Source organism: Manis javanica, chromosome 14 (assembly GCF_040802235.1).
Source record: "Manis javanica isolate MJ-LG chromosome 14, MJ_LKY, whole genome shotgun sequence".
Lineage (NCBI taxonomy): Eukaryota > Metazoa > Chordata > Mammalia > Pholidota > Manidae > Manis > Manis javanica.
Genome location: NC_133169.1, coordinates 6,842,784 through 6,860,677, shown reverse-complemented (window position 1 = coordinate 6,860,677; position 17,894 = coordinate 6,842,784). Strand labels below are relative to the sequence as shown.

Sequence of the window (17,894 nt, the reverse complement as noted above, 5' to 3'; positions counted from 1 at the left end):
TTACCAAGGATTCTCTAAATCTCTTTCCATTGAATTAATTAATCAACAAAGAATTGCTGAATAGTCTCTCATCTTGACCTTGATTACAAAACTAAGCGAAATATATACCCTGACTCTGAAGTGCTGAAAAACATGAGTTTTGATTTGGGGGGGCTTGTTAAAACTTGACACTTTTCTAAGCAGTTTATATACTCTCATCTAAACCTTATATATCTCTACAAAACAGACACCACAGTTGACATCATTTTATGGATGAAAAACCGAGAAATTAGAGGTTAGTTAACTTCCCCAAGACCATGTGGTAGCCCGCGGTTTGAAATCTACAACTTCTCCCACTGAAACTCGCTGGTAGACAAATAAATGCTCTCTTTATTCCATGGATTATTTAAAGTCCTCATTCATTCATTCATTCAATTTTTATTGAGGGTCATTTGTTCTAGATCCTGAAGATACAGCAGTGAAGAAAACTGGAAAAATCCCTGGCCCCAGGAATCTATCATTCTAGTGAAGTAAGAGGAGCCTGGGAGACAGAAAATAAAACTAATAAGTAAACAGTATAGTATGTAAAAAAGAAAATTAAATAGAGGATCTAAGGAGATGCAGGGTGGCCAGATTGACATTTTTAGTGAGAACAACATCACTGAGAAGGCGGTATTTAAGCAGAATCCTGAGGAGTTGAGGGAACAAGCCATCTGGCGAGGAGCGGAGCAGCATTCAGGGTGGGAAGACTGAGTGCAAAGCCCTGAAGCGGAACGTGCCCGAGGGCTATGTCGATGTGGCTGAAGGACAGTGAGCAAGAGGAGAGATGGAAGGGAGGTGGTCAGGAGGCCCGACCACGCAGGCCGTGGTAACATGGACATGGGACGCCAGGCGCCTTTGGAAGACTTCTGCAAAGCTCAAGAGTGCTATGAGCTTCTTACATATGTATTATTCATATTACAAAGTTTTTGAAAAGATGTTACACTGTCATCATGTCTCTTGATGGGATGCCCCAAGAAAGACACATCATTTCTGTGGTTCGCCTGACAAAAATGTGTGACCTGAATCATACGGGGGAACAGCCCACAAGCCCAGATTAAGGAGCACTCCACAAAACAACTGACTTGTACCCCAAAAATGCCAGTGTCATGAAAGACGAAGAAAGAATGGGGATAGTTGTATATTACAGATGCCCTAGGAGACACAACGACTGAATGCAACACGCAATCCTGACTGGGCGGAAATGCCATAAAGCACAACTGGGACAATTGATAACATTAGAATATGGACTATATATTGGACTGTATCAATGTTAAATTTACCAAATTTGATTGATAGACTATGATGTGATATGGGAATGTCCTTCTTAGAAGACATATTCTAAAATACATAGGAGCCAAGGGGCATGATCTCTGCAACTTACTGTCAAACGGTTCAGCAAAAATTATCATTATGAATACATTTATATGCACATACATATACATGGAGAGAAAGCAAATGTGTTAAGCTGTTAACAACTGGTGGATCGCGATAAAGGAAAGACAAGAGTTCTCCATACTATGCTTGCAACTTCTCTACAACTCTGAAATTATTTCAGACTAAACAGTTTAAAAATGGAAACAGATAAGCCAGCCATTTCACTCAGCTTACAGCAGGCCTGCTCCACAGACACAGGGCGGAGCAAGGCGCAAGGTAACTTCCCTGAGACCCGGGCCCATCCCTCTCGGTGCCCAGCTTCCCCAGCATGGCTGCAGCATGGCCAGGCCCAGAGAGAATGCTGAAGCCCTGGGTGCTGGGGTGGAGGGGGTGCCGCCCTCCTGTCACCCTGCCTCAGGATCTGAGCCTCAGCCTCACCTTCTGTCACTCTCATCCCCAAAGCCAGGCACCAAATCTGTCAGCCTGACCTCAGCTTTCTGAGATGCTGTCTGCTCCTTAGACCACATTCCATCTCGGCTCTCTCCCTGGGACCCTGGGTCCCTGGGTCCCGGGCCCCAGATGGCTCTCTCTGCTCCCTGTTCCACCCCCTGCTCTGCCACCCTCCGCCTGAGTTCGCTACAAATGCTGAGGCCACGGGGCCTCGGTTGCATCTTCTTGAAGGACTCAGGAGGGCCCAGGGGCTCCGCCACTGAGCCATGTAAGAGGGACGGTGGCTCCCAACAGGCCCTGGACAAGTGTGACCCGAAACCTCAGTTCCTCCCTTTGCACCCAGAGCGTGCCCTCCTCTCGCTCCACACCAACCACAGCCATCTGCAAAGAGCCACTGACCTAAAATGCAGGCTCCATGCCTCCAAGCACCCTAGACTCCAGGGTTAGAGAAAGAGGGGGCACAGCCTTCAGGAGAGAGCCCCCAAGTAAACATTAGGTGGCTCAGTGCCCAGCTGACGGTTCTCATTTGCTGTGCAGCTTCCTAATACCGGCCCCTTCGCCCCACTTCCCCAGCCCCTGCCCCAAGCCAGCATCTCCCCAGTAACGCTCAGACTCCCCTGGCCTCTGGGCTGCCAGAAGGATGAGGGAGCAGGCCTGGCGGGGAAAGCCTCTGTCCTGGGCAGTGGCCCCACCCTCCCGCAGCCTCGGCAACTCAGCTTGTGGCCACAAGGAACAGTTTGCCGATCTCTGAACTCCAAAATCACCCAACTTCCCTGAGAAACCCAAGCCCGGGGACCACTTCTCTCTGCTGGTAATCACACCCGATTAGAGGATATTTCCTTTGTCCTGACAGCTGGCAGGGAGGAGACTCTCTCCCCACTTTACAGAAAGGTCAGTGAAGGCCAGTGGAAAGGAATCTCCTTGCCCTCGGCTGCCCGGACTGCTGACGGCACGGCCAGATGCAGTGCACAAGGCTGTCCCAACCCCCCGTCAGCCTGTCCTGGGTGGCCTAGCCTGCCCAGAGCGTCAGGAGTGCAGGGACAATGCAGGTGGCACAACCCAGAGCCTCTGGGCCCTGATCTCCCCTAGTCCATTCCAGCCCCCACCCCCGCCAGGCTGGGCCTCCTTACCTTGGCCCCAATGCCCCTGGAGGAGCAGCAGGAGCGTGAGGGCAAGAGCCGGCCCCAGCATCCCCAGGGGCAGCGGGCTCAGGCCGGCGGCACCCCCCCACCAGCTGCTGTGCCGTGCACAGGCTCCGCAGCGCCAGGCAGCAGGAGGGCGACGGGGAGCAGAACTGCCGCGCTGGCTGGCTGGCCGCAGTTTCCTCAACTGGGGGCTTTCTCATCAGCTGAGAGTAACAAGGCCGTTCAGAAAGCCCCAGTCCCTGGACCTGGGCTGACAGTTCCCACAAGCTGAACTTGCAGTTTGCCTCAAGTGGGCGGGTGCTCGGGGTTCACAGTGAGTCACAAAACCAGCTTCAAAACAGAGTCCATCTCTCTGCCCCGGGCTGGCAGATGCCCAAGATAGTTCTCCGTCCTCTCCATCCTACTGGCGATACGGAAAAACCTACATGGGGACCAACAGTCATTATCCTAGACTGTCCCATCCCAACAGACATTGTGAAGGTGGAAGGGAGAGGGTTGGGGCAGGTGTGGGATGAGAGGCACAACCCTCGATTAGGGGCTGAAATGTTGAAAGAGAGGAGTGAGGGGCACTCGAGAAATCTCACAGAACCGGGCATTTCTGCAAAGTGACAGCCAAGTCGAAGCACATATGCAGTGTTTTCCTAAGCATCTGCTTTTGCTCCGGTTTTCTATCTGTGCCTCTGTATTCGCCCCTCCCTCTTTTTGTACTTTCTTGTAGCTCTCCCTCTCTCTTCCCCTGCCTTTTCCCACCCAGATGGGATGCAGACCCACTTTTGCTGTCCCCCCTCACACTTCAATTCCACCCTCCAGAAAGTCCAGGCGGCCTCGGGCCTCCTCGCGCCCCCCTGGAAGGAAGAGGCAGGGCAGTCACCCTGCACCACCCCACCCTCCACCCCCACGCCGCCCCACCCTGTCCCTCTGCTCAGGGGCCACTCCGCAGGGTTCCACACCTCGTTCTTCTGCTTCCCGCTTAGCAGCCAGTGCTTTCAGTTCCCCTCCAGTCAGCCCTTCTCTTTTTCCACCGTCTGATCCTTTTCCAGTCACCCTGTCTGAGGCTGGGCTGAGGGGCCGCCGACTCAGCCTGGCTGCCCAGTGGTGTTCTGGGCAAAGCAGTGGGGCTGGAGACAAAGTCTCAGATTTGAATTCTCATACAGCAATTTTCGACCTTTGTGATCCTGGCCAAGTTACTTCCTCAGGCTGTTGCGGCAACAATACTGACACCTGCTTCTCAGGAGGTAGTTTTCAGAACCAAATTACAAACTGCACCCAAGAGGATGCATGTAAAAAATTCCAGACAGAGGTGAGGTTTCATCTTGTTTTTTTAAATGCAGCCCTGCGTGGCTTTTTCCAGTCGGTCTAATGGAACTGAATGTCCATTAGTCACTGTCTCTGAACATCCTGTCCCGTGTAATGACCACTACGGGTTCACCATGCACCGCTCCCTGACCTGTCAGAATTTTGGAGCCCCACATTCTCGGGCTTCTCCCCAGATGGTTGTCCTCCCAGCTGTTATCCTTAGAACTCTGCAGGATGTCAGTAATGGCGTGGTCGCAGTCCCAATACTTAGCGTTATAGTCACCACTTGTCAGGCTGGGTGGCAGGTAATGATGAGGCCCAGGGAGAGTGTGAAAGGCCGGGCCCTGCCGTCTAAGAAAAAGGTTGGAGCCTGCAGGGAAGGAAACCAGAGGGAAGGGAGTATGTTGAGCTGAAAGGTGGTGAGGGAAGGAAAGGCAGGAAGAAGCCTTATGACTCCAGGGGAGAACGGAGCCGGGGTTTGTACTGGATGTGGGACCATGGAGCAAGGCCTTCTGGGGCTTAGAGAAAGATCAAGTGTTTACCTGGACTGTTATGGGAAAAGATACAAATTAAAAAACTAAGTCCTCATCACACACAGACAGAGATTCCACGTTAATCATCTTAATGCTCACAACAACTTTGAAAGATAAGTACCATTAATATCCCCACTTGTCAGATGAGAAAACAGAGTTTCAGGTAGAGCTCAGATTTGAACCCTGGAGGGAGTTCAAAGCCTAAGCACTGAATCATTAACTATGCAAACAACTGACCACATCAAAGGAATTTCTTGAAAATAAGAACTTTTATATATTCCTACTGAGAGAGGCAGGAGAAAGGAAGGGGAAAATAGAAGCCAGAGCTCTGGAGGGGTCGGGTCCATCATTTTGCAGGCTTCTGGAGGGGCTTCCTAAATGCAATGGACCTGTGGCGTTAATAATGAAGAGCAATGACTCCTGCTGCTCAAAGTCCTGTCTCTCAGCTTTGCTGAGAATCTCCACCAGAACCATGGAAAATGCCTTGGGGCCTGTGGAGACAATGCAAGAAACTCAGACGCTGGGATGTCAGCAAAGCTGGTGGGTGTTCCAGGCTCGTTTCCTGAGGCCCCAGCTCCGTAAACAGGATGCCAGGCTGAGATGCAAAATGAAACCATCCCATGGGCATCAAGGAGATCCAGCAATACTACTCCCAGTGAGCACTTCAGGAGCTCCAGGTCCAGGAGGCAGCTGGACCATAAATCATCTCCTGAAACTCCATGTCCATGAGTGATTAAAAAAAAAAAAAAACAATGTATCTTTGATCAGCAAATGTCTGAGTAATCTGTGAACATCCTTGCCTGCCTACAGGGTCATCCTGGAGAATGTCAAGGAAGCATCAGCAAGTGTGTTCAAGGACCACCAACGATCAGCCAATGAGGTGGGAAATTCTGCTCTGGGACATCAGGAAAAAAGAAAAGATTCTCATTTGAAACTGAATGAGGAAAATAAAGCAGTAGACACTAAATGACAATTCACTGCCTTTATTTCCCAACAATCTGGATGTTGTCTGAGTTCCTGTTGGCATGAAACTATGACCAGGCTTTTAAGAAGCACAGCCATTATCCTAGTCTTGTGTGTCTCTTTTTCAGAAAGGCGAAAAAAATTGTTTCCCCTCCTATGTGTATTTATCTCCCTTGGGCTTTCACTTTTCAGAAGAGAATCAGCCAGTGATTGCTTATTCACTGGCTGTGATAACTTTTGGGTTGAGGCTAAATGGGAGGAATATCATACATAAGGAAGATGGGAATATTTAATTACCTTGCAGTTAGTTGCATAAGGCAGTTCACTGATGCATTTCTCCTGTGGTTTGGGAAAACTCTGTCATTCATTTCCCATGTAGAAACATCCCCAAAGGAAACATTCCCTTAAGGAAACCTTTTAAAATAATACACAAAACAACAAATAACCTGGGGAACCCACAACTGAGCTAAAGGACCCAGGGGCCAGAATGTGCATCAACTCTCACCTCGGACTTCCTCCACAGTAAGGACCTGGCTATTCGAACTGCAGCCTGCAGAAACAGCTCCCACATGGTGGAGAATTGGGGGCCATCTCCCTGACACTAATATCATGGTCTGGGGAGGGGGAACCAATCTCTGCTTTCCTGCTCCGGAACAAGATGTTTCTACATGGGAAATGAATGGGGTTTTCCCAAATCGCAGGAGAAATGCATCAATGAACTGCCTTATGCAATTGCAAGATAATCAAATATAAATTTGTCTTATACATTAGTAGCTTTTAATATAGAGAGTATAAATCTGAATCTGATCTACTATCAAATTATATACGGAGATTTTTATATTTGACATATTAATACATCAGTGTTTTGTCAAGAAGAAAAAGAAAACATAGTGACTTCTAGGTGCCCTGCCACCTGGTTTGTGGGTTATACCTAATTTGTAAATTATAAATATAGAAGATCAAAATTGAGGCTTTAAGTGATAAGGTAATTTGGTACATCTAAAAATACGTGCACTTGATCCACGTTTGGCAGTGTAATCAGAAACTTTAAACCAAGTTAACTTACAGTTTGAATGATGTGAAAGTTCTCAACTGACCACAGATGAAATCATTTTGACATGGAGAAACTTCATTCCGGAGGATTTTATCCCATCCCACACCGCTGTCTGTCCGTCACGTATAACCCACATCGGTGCTGGAGTTGCCCTGATTCTGTGTGCAGCGTATCGACCGCACAGTTGCACGTGCCCGCATACCTACTCAGTAGACCACAGAAGATGAAGAGCCTAGATTGGATTTCCTCTTCCCCTCAGAGTTCTCCTTCTCCTTCCCCCTTCTCTGCCCACTCCCACTCCCTACAGGACGTTCTTCAAGCAAACTCTCTGAGTCCTTCTGGCAGCCCCCTGCCCGGCTGCCTCCTTCCCATATCCGTGTGCTTCCCCCTTGGGAGGAAGAGGCTTGGGGAGGCACAAGCTTTGACCTCCCCTTGCTCCACTCTTTTCCCTGAGATGTCTTTCCTGTCCCCCATCCCAGCCAGTACGATTCAGCACAAACACAGGCAGTCAGATACATCATTAAACGTCTCTAAGTACACCAGCTTCACTCTTCACTAATGCTTTCGAAGCGAACTTTCAGATTTTAAGTCCTTCACAGAGACTTCTGTGGTCCTGTGTTTTCATTCTAATAACTCTTCCAGGCCTATGTCAAAGGCCAGCTTCTGGGTCTTGGACCCAGAAATTGTACTCCCATTCCCTCCCTCAAGTCTGGAAAAATACCATTTTATTTTTCACGTCTAGCCCCTTTATCATTTTTTAAATGCGCTGGCTACTCCTGCCCTGCTCTCCCTTTTGCTCTTGGTTCGTCAGATCTTTAAAATGTTGTCTTTGGGGGATCCCTCCTACACTGTTGGTGGAAATGTAAATTGGTGCAGCCACTATGGCAAGCAGTATGGAGGTTTCTTAAAACACTGAAAATAGATTTCTAAAACAAAACTAGTTTTCTCAAAAAACTAAATACCTATGATCCAGCAATTCTACTCTGGGAATTTATCTGAAGAAAAAAATAAATAAATAACCTGAAAAGATATATGCACTCTTATATTTATCATAACATAAATTACAATAGCCAAAATATGGAAGCATCCTAAATGTTGACCCAGAGATGAATGGATCTGGAAGACAAGGAATATACATACATACAATGGAATATTACTCAGTCATAAAGAAAATGAAATCTTGCTGATTGCAGCAATGGGCCTAGAGGGTATTATGCTGAGTGAAATAAGCCAGAGAAAGACAAATGCCACGTGATTGCACTTACAGTGGATTCTAAAAAACAAAACAAAAAACAGAAATAGACTCAGACACAGAACTCAGTGGTGGTTACCTTAGAGGAGAGGGGTGAAGGGATGGGTACAACTGGTGAAGGCGAAAAATATCAGTGAGAATCTTCGCTATCTTGATCTGCAATGGTTACATACATGTATACACAGGTCAAAATTCATCAAGCTACACACTAAGATTAGTGCATTTTACTATATGTACATCAATAAAAAAATAAAAAATAATTGCTTTTTTCCTGGTTACAGTCCAGTTGCAGATTCTACATGCACATTATTTTTCTTAGCATGAAAGCTCTTGTCTTATGTACTTTTACATACATATACACACACACACACACACACACACACACAACATACATTTATCTTTCCAAAGCAGTCTCCTAAGAGCTTGTTTTTATTACTAAAAACCTTCCACTCCACCTGATGGAAGAAAAACAAGTTGGAATTCCACCAGCCTGAACTTTTAGATGCTGTCAATGAAATAACACGATCAATATGCTGTGCTGAATGAAAGACAGTGGAATTTCCTGTTTCTCTGTCATTTCAGCCATTAGCGACTCTCTGAGACTTGGTTATATATTTTCCTCACAAAGAGTGAAAGCTATTGGGTTCTGCCCAGAGGAAGTAGTTATTAAACAATAAGTCTCCGTTCACCCCTTCCCCCGGTCTGGCAACCACCATTCTATCTGCACAGAATAATTTTTTCCCTCCTTTTACTTTCTACCTCTTTGTGTGTCTGGATCTAACATGAGTATCTTGTACACAGCATATAGTTGGGGCTTTTTTTTTAAATTCATTCTGCCAATCTCTGTGTTTTGATCAGAGAATTTAACCATTTGCATTTAAAATAATTATGAGGAGAGACTTACTTCTGTTATCCTGCTTTGTTTTCTATGTGCCTTACAGACTTTTTTGTCCCTTATTTCCTGCATTTCACTCTTCGTTTGCATTTATTTTTTTATGCTGAATCATTTCAGTTCTTTGCTCCTTTCCTGTTGTGTATATACTATGGCTAATTTCTTTGCAGTTGCCATGGGGATTACACTTAGCCTCCCACATTACAACATTCTAAATTGAATTTATTCCAGCTTAGCTTCAGTAACATACAAGCCTCAGCTCCTTCACAGCTCCAGCCCCAACACCTTCAGTGTTTGATGTCACAAAATTACACGTCTCACATCATGCGTCAAAAAACATAGTAATAATGTTTTCATGCATTCATCTCTTAAATTAGATAATGAACAAAATGCATTTATAGTGTTTGAATAATCTGTTACATATATGTCTCCCTGCCATCCCCCTGGCTTCCCCCTCTCTCCACTAAACTCTACAAGTCAAGGAACATGTTTTAGTTTACAGCTGCTTTCAAGTTTACCACAATGCGTGACACAGTGGTTCTTCAGCGAAAGTTTCCCAAGACTTCTTTTTAATGAATAAGTGAAACTTAATTGAAGTAGGCTTTTCAAAACCCCCAAGAAGACAACATAATAGTAGTTAACATGTACCGAGCAGTTACTACAAACCAGGTATTCGTTTAAGGGCTGTGTGTGTTATTTTGTTTCATTTTTATGAAAATCACATGTGAGGACTTTACTATTCTTATCTGTATTTTATTATTATCTGTATTCAGTTAAAGAAACTGAGACTCTGGTATATTAATACTCTCCTAGGGTCAGATGAACTTAGGGAGCCAGGATTTGGACTAATTACACTTAATTCCAGAGCTCTGACCTTTAACCCCTTCAGTCTACAGATGTGGGGCTCAGTGAAAACAGGGAAAGGTAAAAAGTTCCCCAACTCAGAGATCTCTGTGGTCGCTCCAGGATGGAAGAGAAAAGAATCATGGTCAGGCTGCCCTCTCTGAAAGCTTCTCTTTAACATCTTTTCTGGAATTGAGCCATTTCTCTGGGCTTCCACAGTATCTCTGGAAATCCCCATCTGGGCACTTATCAACTTGCACCAAAAAAGGCCGGTTGGGCTTTACCACCCGCAGCTGTTGAATGGGGTTCCCACGTCTTCTCTACCACCATGTCCCCAGCACGTAGCCCGGGAACCAGCACGCACTCGGTAATACCGCTGGAATGGATGCGTGAAGGGATCCGGGGAAAGAGAAAGTGTTCTCACCTCCCCCAGGCCGGTCTGCGCCCTCCCACACAGGTGGCGGGCCGCACGCAGGGGAACAGTGACCAGAAGTGAAATTCTAATCAGGTTCCCTGGCATCTTCTCCAGCTGGAGGAAGGGCAGCCGAGAGCGATGAGTCGGGGGGACGCCTGTGTTTGGGGACAAAGGGTAAAAGAAGGCGGGAAAGAACAGGTAACAGAAGACAAGTCATTAAGGAGGTAAAAAAAAGAAAAGAAAGACTATAGGGAAATACTAACAATTTCTGGCAGACCCGCCAGGCATTTCCAAAGCAAACTTCCCCTTCTTCCCATTAGGTCCTTCTTCCTCTTCGTCCTCCTTCTAATGTCCCCAAAGGCTAAGGACTTTGAACTTCGTGTGCTAACCAGTGGGAAATAATCGACTCTTGGTGTCGGGGAACTGGAAGAGCTTGTTACCAGCTTTGCATCCTGGAGGAAAACACTGACGCGGTCCTGGCTCAGGCCTGGTGCCATCCACATCCTGTCTGTACCGGTAACACGTGGGGGACAGTGGGACCACTGGCTCCTTTGGAATAAGCACCTGAAGATGGGAGCCCAGGAGTGTCATCGAGGCCTGCCAGCCCCGTCTGAGAAGGGCGCCCTGACAGTTCAGCTAGAATATACCAGATACCGGCCCGGGGAGTGTCTCTTTCCTTCTTCAGCAGCCCCACCTCCCAAAGTGACCTCTTTTCTTCATTAGGATCTTCAGGTAAGGGGGCACATTGATCGGTCCATGTGAGTGAATTAGAAAGGATTAGGACAAAATGCTTTCCCCCTGCCCTTTGTTCCTCTGGCTATTGCAAGATCTACCTGGAAGGTGGGTGGAGGGTGGCATGTTCCTCTGTCAGGATTCCTGGGTCCTCGCACTCCAAGCACAAAAGCGGTTAAAGCAGAATCAACCAGAACAATAGGCATTTGTTTGAACTATCCTACAGTGCTTCACCCTCCACCGGAAAAGAATTCACAGAAGCATCAAACCTTGGATAGATGTGATGCATTCTCCTCTCTTCTGCCATTAACCTCCTGGTCACCACGGGAGCTGGTCTCCATCCTTGGGACCTCACGGCTGGGAGAAGAGGTCTGGGACCCCTACCATGAAGATCTCACCAGTAGAACAGAAGCCTGGCCACCTCAGTTCCTCCTGGCTATTGCTGAAACTAGCTGAAGTTCCGTATCTATTCCCATCAAAACCAGAGAAATCCCCACATGGCAAGGGACTGGACTCCGGGGAGAATCCTGCACAGACGCCGTGCTGGGAAACAAGGAGAAGAAGGCACGGAAGTGAGGGAGCTGCTGGTCAGGCCAGTGGCACCTTCGTGGCCAGATCCAGTGGCATCTGCTCCTCAGCAGACTTGCCTGGGCTGTGTGGATCTGTTCCTCACATTGAAAACGTCACTTCCTTTAGCTTTCCTGACATCATTGTCTTCTGACTTCCCCTGGACTTCTCTGCGCGTTCATTCCCAGGTTCCTAGGCTACACTCTTCCTTCATGATCCCGCCCACCAGGAGGGGAGGCATCGCCCTCTCCCGTACAGATTGCCCTTGGCTTCAGCTGCCCATAATTCCCTGAGGGCCCCCAACTCTCTCTCTCCAGATGCTTCTGGGGCTGAAGACCCCACAGTCCGCCTGCCGCCTAGATGTAGATGTCTACACAGGCACCCCAAGCTCCACAGGACAAAAGAGCTAATTCTGTGCCTTCGTGGACCCCAAGCCACTTCGTCATCCAGACATCTTGACTTGAGAAATGACACTCGGGCACCCAAATGAACCATAAAGTCTTTCCAAACTTCCCTTCCCACCTTGTGTGTTCCAGGGGCCATAAATTTCAAGCCTTTGGATTTGATCAGCATGGCAGTCCATCCCCCAGGGCACTACCCTCATCAGGTCTGCATCTGGGCCAGGCCATTGGGCCTTCCTCAATACTGGTTTCTTTGTCCCTCGTCTCACCCCACGAAAAATCTGTCACCACTGTGCTACCAGCCTGATCCTTGTAGAACACAAAGGTGAAGAGGTCCGTCTTCCCTTTCAAACGTTTGAATGCCCCCATCGCCCACAACACAAGGTCCCTACCACTGGCACGAGGTAAATGTCCCTCCACAGTGAGGATCCTGCTCCTGGGTCCAGCATCGACTCCTGCACCTCCCCAACACACCCCGTGCCCCAAAATTACAGAAGAGCTTGCTGCTCCCTTCACGTGACAGGCTCCTCTCAAACATCCATGCTTCTCACTCGCTATTCACTCAGCCTGAAGTGCACTTAGACACCATGAACTTCTATACATCTCTCAAGACCCAGCTCAGAAGTTACCTTTCCTTCAGTCATCACCCCTGACACCCCAGCTGAGTTAGGGGCCCATGGAGCCCCTCACTAATATTTCTATATATCTTGGGACCATCAGATTATACTGACGTGTTTGTGTGACTGTCTGTCCTGCTGGATGCTGAGCAGGAAACATGCCACAGCATAGGCGCTGACTGCACGCCTTGTCTGGTGCACACAGGCATGGGGCACACGATGGCACACATGCTCTGGCCCGTGGCCGGAAGGAGCCATGGGTGCCAGGTAATCCCAAAGAGAAGGAATGCCCGGTGACCTTCCCCTTGATGCCCTCACACTCCTCATTCTCCCTTCAGATTCCAGGTCCTCCCTGACAGCAAATCTGCCTAATCCAGCCTGGGAAAGGGACAAGCTGATGGCAAAGGGCAGAAGATAGCTTCCTCAGGGCCACCTGCCAGCAGCTAAGGACACTTGTCTCAGGCTGCTAATTTGGAGAGGGTTGGGTCTTGAGTGGACAGGTGCACCCATGACAGCTCTAAATCTGGGCAGCCTGTGGGTCCCCCTGTCACCCTGCCTCTGGCCACACCCCTGAGAGGCGGGAAACCACAGGGATGTTGCTATCCCTAGCTGGAGGGAACATCAGGTTGCTGCAGGCGAGAGGTGAGCCCGCCTGCCCTGGGGGTCAGCCAGAGAGTGTGCCCCAGGCGCCGAGGGGCGGCCTGCGTGAGGGTCCAACTGGGTGTCCAGGATTCTCCCGGGACCCCCCAGCAGTGTGCATCTTGGCCAGGGCTGGGGACGCCAAGTTTCACTCTGAGAAGCTGAGCCTCAGATGGAGAATGACCACACCTTGTGTCTCTCACAGTTTTCAGTTCCAAACAGCTTGCACAGGATGTTTCTGCGCACAAGCCTCACCCACCTCCAGAGAAATGAGCGTTTTACTCCTGGGGCTAAGCACCCAGCAATGGTGCTTTCGAAGCCCCAGCCCTTGCAGTCTGATCTTTAAAGGCAGAGGATGTGTGGACCGGGACAGAGGGTCCCACAGCTGTGGCCGCTGAGACTCAGGAAGGGGTGAAGAAAGGTCACATTCCCACACGCGTGCGCGCGCTGACAGCCTTACGCATGCGCCCTCTTGCTCCCCACGAGGATTCATGTGCTCCGTTACATCCAGGGACTCTCACTCCAGCACGCGAAGCGCTGGCTGCTTTCTCATTAGTAAACACCCAGAACTGGACAAATCCCCAGTGAATCCCTCTGAAAACAAGAGGCAGAAAACAGCATTCAAGGAAGATGCTAGAAATAGCCTCCCTAGACAAGCCCAAGCAGCCCCGCCCCCCAGACTGCACTGGCGGAGACCAGCACCTCTGTGGGCAAGTGAGGCTGGTGCACCTCAGCCCCAAACTCAGTCAAGAGGGTCCTTTTCCCAACCCAGAGCCCAAGATCCTCGGAGAGGGCTCCTCCCCGTCAGAAGCTTGCAGGAAGATGGCCGCCGAGCACCTCAGAGCCCAGCACGGCGCAGGCAGCCCTACGCACTCTCTTCCTGTTCACACTCTTCTTGTTCTCCTTTAAAGTTTCAAACAGCGTTGACTTTTGTCTCATAGGCTCAGCCTCTCTGAAGGTTATTATGCTGGCAACTTTAGAATCACGGACAATAAACTCACAGTCACCCCTCAGTACAGAAATAAAACCACATCAGCGTTGTGTTAGCTATTCTGCCCCGTGCACACGAACCTGGCCTGGTCCTAACACGTTATGGAGGGGCTGACAGTGAGGTTGTCAGGAGGAAAGAATCTGGGGCCACATTTCCCCAGCCCAGATGCTGCCTCTCCTGCATGTGCCCTGTGACCCCGGCAAGTTTTTGAACCCCACGGTGCTTGAGAGTTCTGATCCGTAAAACAGAGTGTTGGTAAGAGTTTAGACCTCAAGGGCAGCCATGCAGTTAAGTGGGACGGTACACGTTAACATTCCCGGGAGAGAACCAGGCAGCAGTAAGTGAAAATAACATCACCTATCATATCTTAATTTTCACCATTCCTACTAAGAGTTCAAAGGAGCATCAGAGACTCAATCTGGCCGGGCAGCGAATAATAAGATGCTGTCTCCTGGGCTGCACCACACTCCTGGACCACAGGGGTGGGCAGGCCATTGTCAGCCCCACACTTTCCTTCTCCATATCTCACTGGGAATTTCCACAAGGAACAGAAAGGAATTACTGAGGAGCAACAATAGCTTCACCTCTCTCAAAGATGCTGCCGTTTGCAGAAGGGGAACAATGCTTTCTCAGTAACCAAGATTATTTCAAAACCAGTCAAAATAAGAATCTTTCCTTTTGCTGATGACAGTCAGGAGCTGAGTGTCTTGGACAGGACACTGGCTCACTCTGTCTCTCTCGTCTCATCCCTGAGTGTCCCCAGAGGCACGGGACTCTCCCCAGATTCAGAAGATTATGTCTTGTAACTGAGGCAGACCATTGCATTATCAAAGCTTCCAGGGAAATTCCCCAAAGTGTAAGCATTGGATTATCACATGGCCCGGCAACTGCACCCCTACGTTATTCCCAAAGGAATCAAAAGCAAAGACTCAATACTTGTACAACAATGTCCAATGTAGCATTATTCGCAAAAGCCAACAGGTGAAAACAACCCATGTCCATCAACTGATGAACGAATAAGTAACATGTGGCAAATGCATGCAGTGGATAAAAAGGGAGAAGTTCCGACACGCGACCACACGGATAAGCCTTGAAAACATTATGCTGAGCGAAGTAAGTCAGGCCCAAGAGGGCAAATACTGGGTGATTCCATTTATACACAGAACCTAGAATAGGCATACTCATAGAGACAGAAACTAGAATAAAGGCTACCATGGCTGGGGGAGGGGAGGCGTGCAGAGTTATTGCTTAACGAGCTCAAAGTTTCTGTTTGTGGTGATGAATATTCTGGAAAGAAACAGTGGTGATGGTTGCACAACACTGTGAGGGTAATTAATACCACTGAATTGTACGCTTAAAAATTATTAAAACGGCAAGTTCATGTTACATATATTTTACCGTAATTTTTTTTTAAAACCCTGATTGTCCTGGCCGGGCTCTGTTTAGTGCCCCAGCATCACCGCATGTGCTTCGGTGCTTGTCTTTGATTTCCTTGCAGCTTCTGGGCAGAGATGGGGTCAGAAAAACAGGCCCATTTCCTGGGCGGAGCAGCGACCACAGCTACCAAATATGCAGAGCTGGTTTGATACAAAACCCAGCCTTCCCTGGCTGCGAGTCCCTGCCCAGCTCCGCCAGCAGCAAAGCCTGGGTCGTAAGACCCTGAAATTCCTGGCATGGCATCCACACAGCCTGTCCCCCATTGCATCCAGCACAGGCTCCTCCCCGCCTCCCTGCACACCACCGCAGGCTGGCCCCAGACCCCGGGAGTCAAAGAAATTAAACATCCCCCAAGAGCTTAACTTTAGTGGGAGTTGCTGACAAGTCAACAGAAAAATCATTTTGAGGAGAATAAATGTTAGGAGAAAGATAAGCCCTGGAGAGCTAAAGAAAGACTTGGAGGTAAGACTGGAGAATGGAGAGGTCAGCCGGGAGGCAGGGGGTGGTCTCGGGAAAGGATGGCGGTCGTAGGTCGTGGAAGGCTTCCCAGTCCCAGTGACTCCTTGGCTTACTCTGAGTGAATAAACATCACTTCATCAGGAGGAAGAAGAGAGAATTCAAGGCAGGAAGAAAAGCATGCCCCACGGCGTGGAGGAAAGAAAGAACGTGTAGCCCGGCCTGTTGTGGAAATGTAAGTGGTTTGAAGTGGCTAAAATATACAGTGTGAGGTAGGGAGTGATGCACCTATGAGAGGCCAGCAGAGGCATAGAATGAAGAACCACATATACGGGTCTAAACTTAAAGAGTCTGTAGACATCATGAAAGTTTAGAAGAATGGAAAAAAATCCCAAGCTTTGAAATCAGAGGTATTCGGTTGTAAGTAGCTCAACACTTACCGGTTTGAGTGCCCCTGGAATCGTGCTTCACACATCTGACCCTCAGGCTCCTCATACCTAAAATGAAGCTGGTAAACATGATTCTGTGAGCATGATTTTCTTTTTTAAAATATAAATAACAATGAAGAAATAACATCAATTGTAAAAGCTCTTGTTATTCTTGTTGTGGAGAGGAAGACGGTGAAGAGAGCCTTCCTGGGAGCAAAACAGATCGAGCAACTCCTTCTGGAAATCCCAGGCCAAGGCCACTGAAGTAGGGAGTGGCTGGAAGGGGACACAGCTCTTCCCCAGCCTCCTCAAGGTCACCCACAGGCACAGAGCCTGGACCCAGGACGTGCCTCGGCCAACCTGCTGCTAGAGGCCAGATCCCACCAGACGTCAGAGACCAGCACTCGGCCTACATCTCAAGTCTGCAGTAGTACGTGGCCGCTGTGCGTCTCAAAACATCCATCCCCCTGGCCCGGGAGAGAGGAGAACCCTGGGAGCAGCCCCACCGGCTCTGTTCTTGAGCACTTAGACGTCAGCCAGGACTGCTGTTCCTTTAGCTGTGACGCGCCTGCACTGCCCTCTGGTGGCCAAAATGAGAAGCAGCAAGAAGCTGGCAAATGCATGCAGTGGATAAAAAGGGAGAAGTTCCGACACGCGACGACACGGATAAGCCTTGAAAACATTATGCTGAGCGAAATAAGTCAGGCACAAGAGGGCAAATACTGGGTAATTCCATTTATACACAGAACCTAGAATAGGCATATTCATAGAGACAGAAAGTAGAATAGAGGTTACCATGGCTTTGGGAGGGGAGGCTTACGGGGCCGCCGTAAGCAAAGTACAAGGTGACTGTGGTCTTGACCATCGTTTTTCTCTGTCCTCACCGCCAACCCCTACCCAGTCCTACAAAGACTCAAAGGCCAAGGGCCCTTTCCCTAAACTCCCAAATCTCTGAGCTGGAATCAGGACTCCTCCACTCACAGACCTTGTCTGAATCTCAGCAGCTCTTCCCCACCACAGAGAGCCTGCTGGTCCCCTTCACACAGGGGCAGGAGCGGGGAGGTGCCAGCTGCATTCTTGCCTCGGCTTACATCTGTCCTCCCACAGCTGTTCTCTTCCCTCCAGGGTGTGCAGGACCAGGTCTGGGCCCACCCCTGTCGTGGGCAAAGCACCAGGGCAAGGCAGGTGTGCAGACTGCTCCTGAAGGTTCTGGATCATAAAGCGGAATTACCTCACAGCCCAGAAAAGAAGTGAAAATGGGATACTGGACATCTCCGCCCTCATGTTCCCCAGCATCCCTCCTACCTGCTGATTTTCCTCCTCAGAAGTGTGACCCTGCCTCCGGCTTCCACAGTCTCCCACGTCAACGCACTGCCGGCTTCCCGTGT

General features: G+C 48.9%; 1 protein-coding gene across 8 annotated transcripts in view; it reads right to left on the bottom strand.

The window, feature by feature from the left end:
• The window catches only part of CD244 (CD244 molecule), a 37,855-nt gene extending 20,833 nt beyond the window's left edge, over positions 1-17,022 (bottom strand). For 2 of the 8 annotated variants that reach the window (XM_017676330.3, XM_017676331.3), the window contains exon 1: positions 16,519-17,022. In XM_017676330.3, coding sequence (XP_017531819.3) covers positions 16,519-16,654 — 136 coding nt within the window. In that variant the 5' untranslated portion in view covers positions 16,655-17,022. Of the gene's footprint in view, positions 1-2,975; positions 3,269-16,518 lie in introns of those variants that run through there. The other 6 variants (XM_017676329.3, XM_073221068.1, XM_017676333.3 and 3 more) reach the window with 5 other exon arrangements.
• Positions 17,023-17,894: the final 872 nt, after the last annotated feature.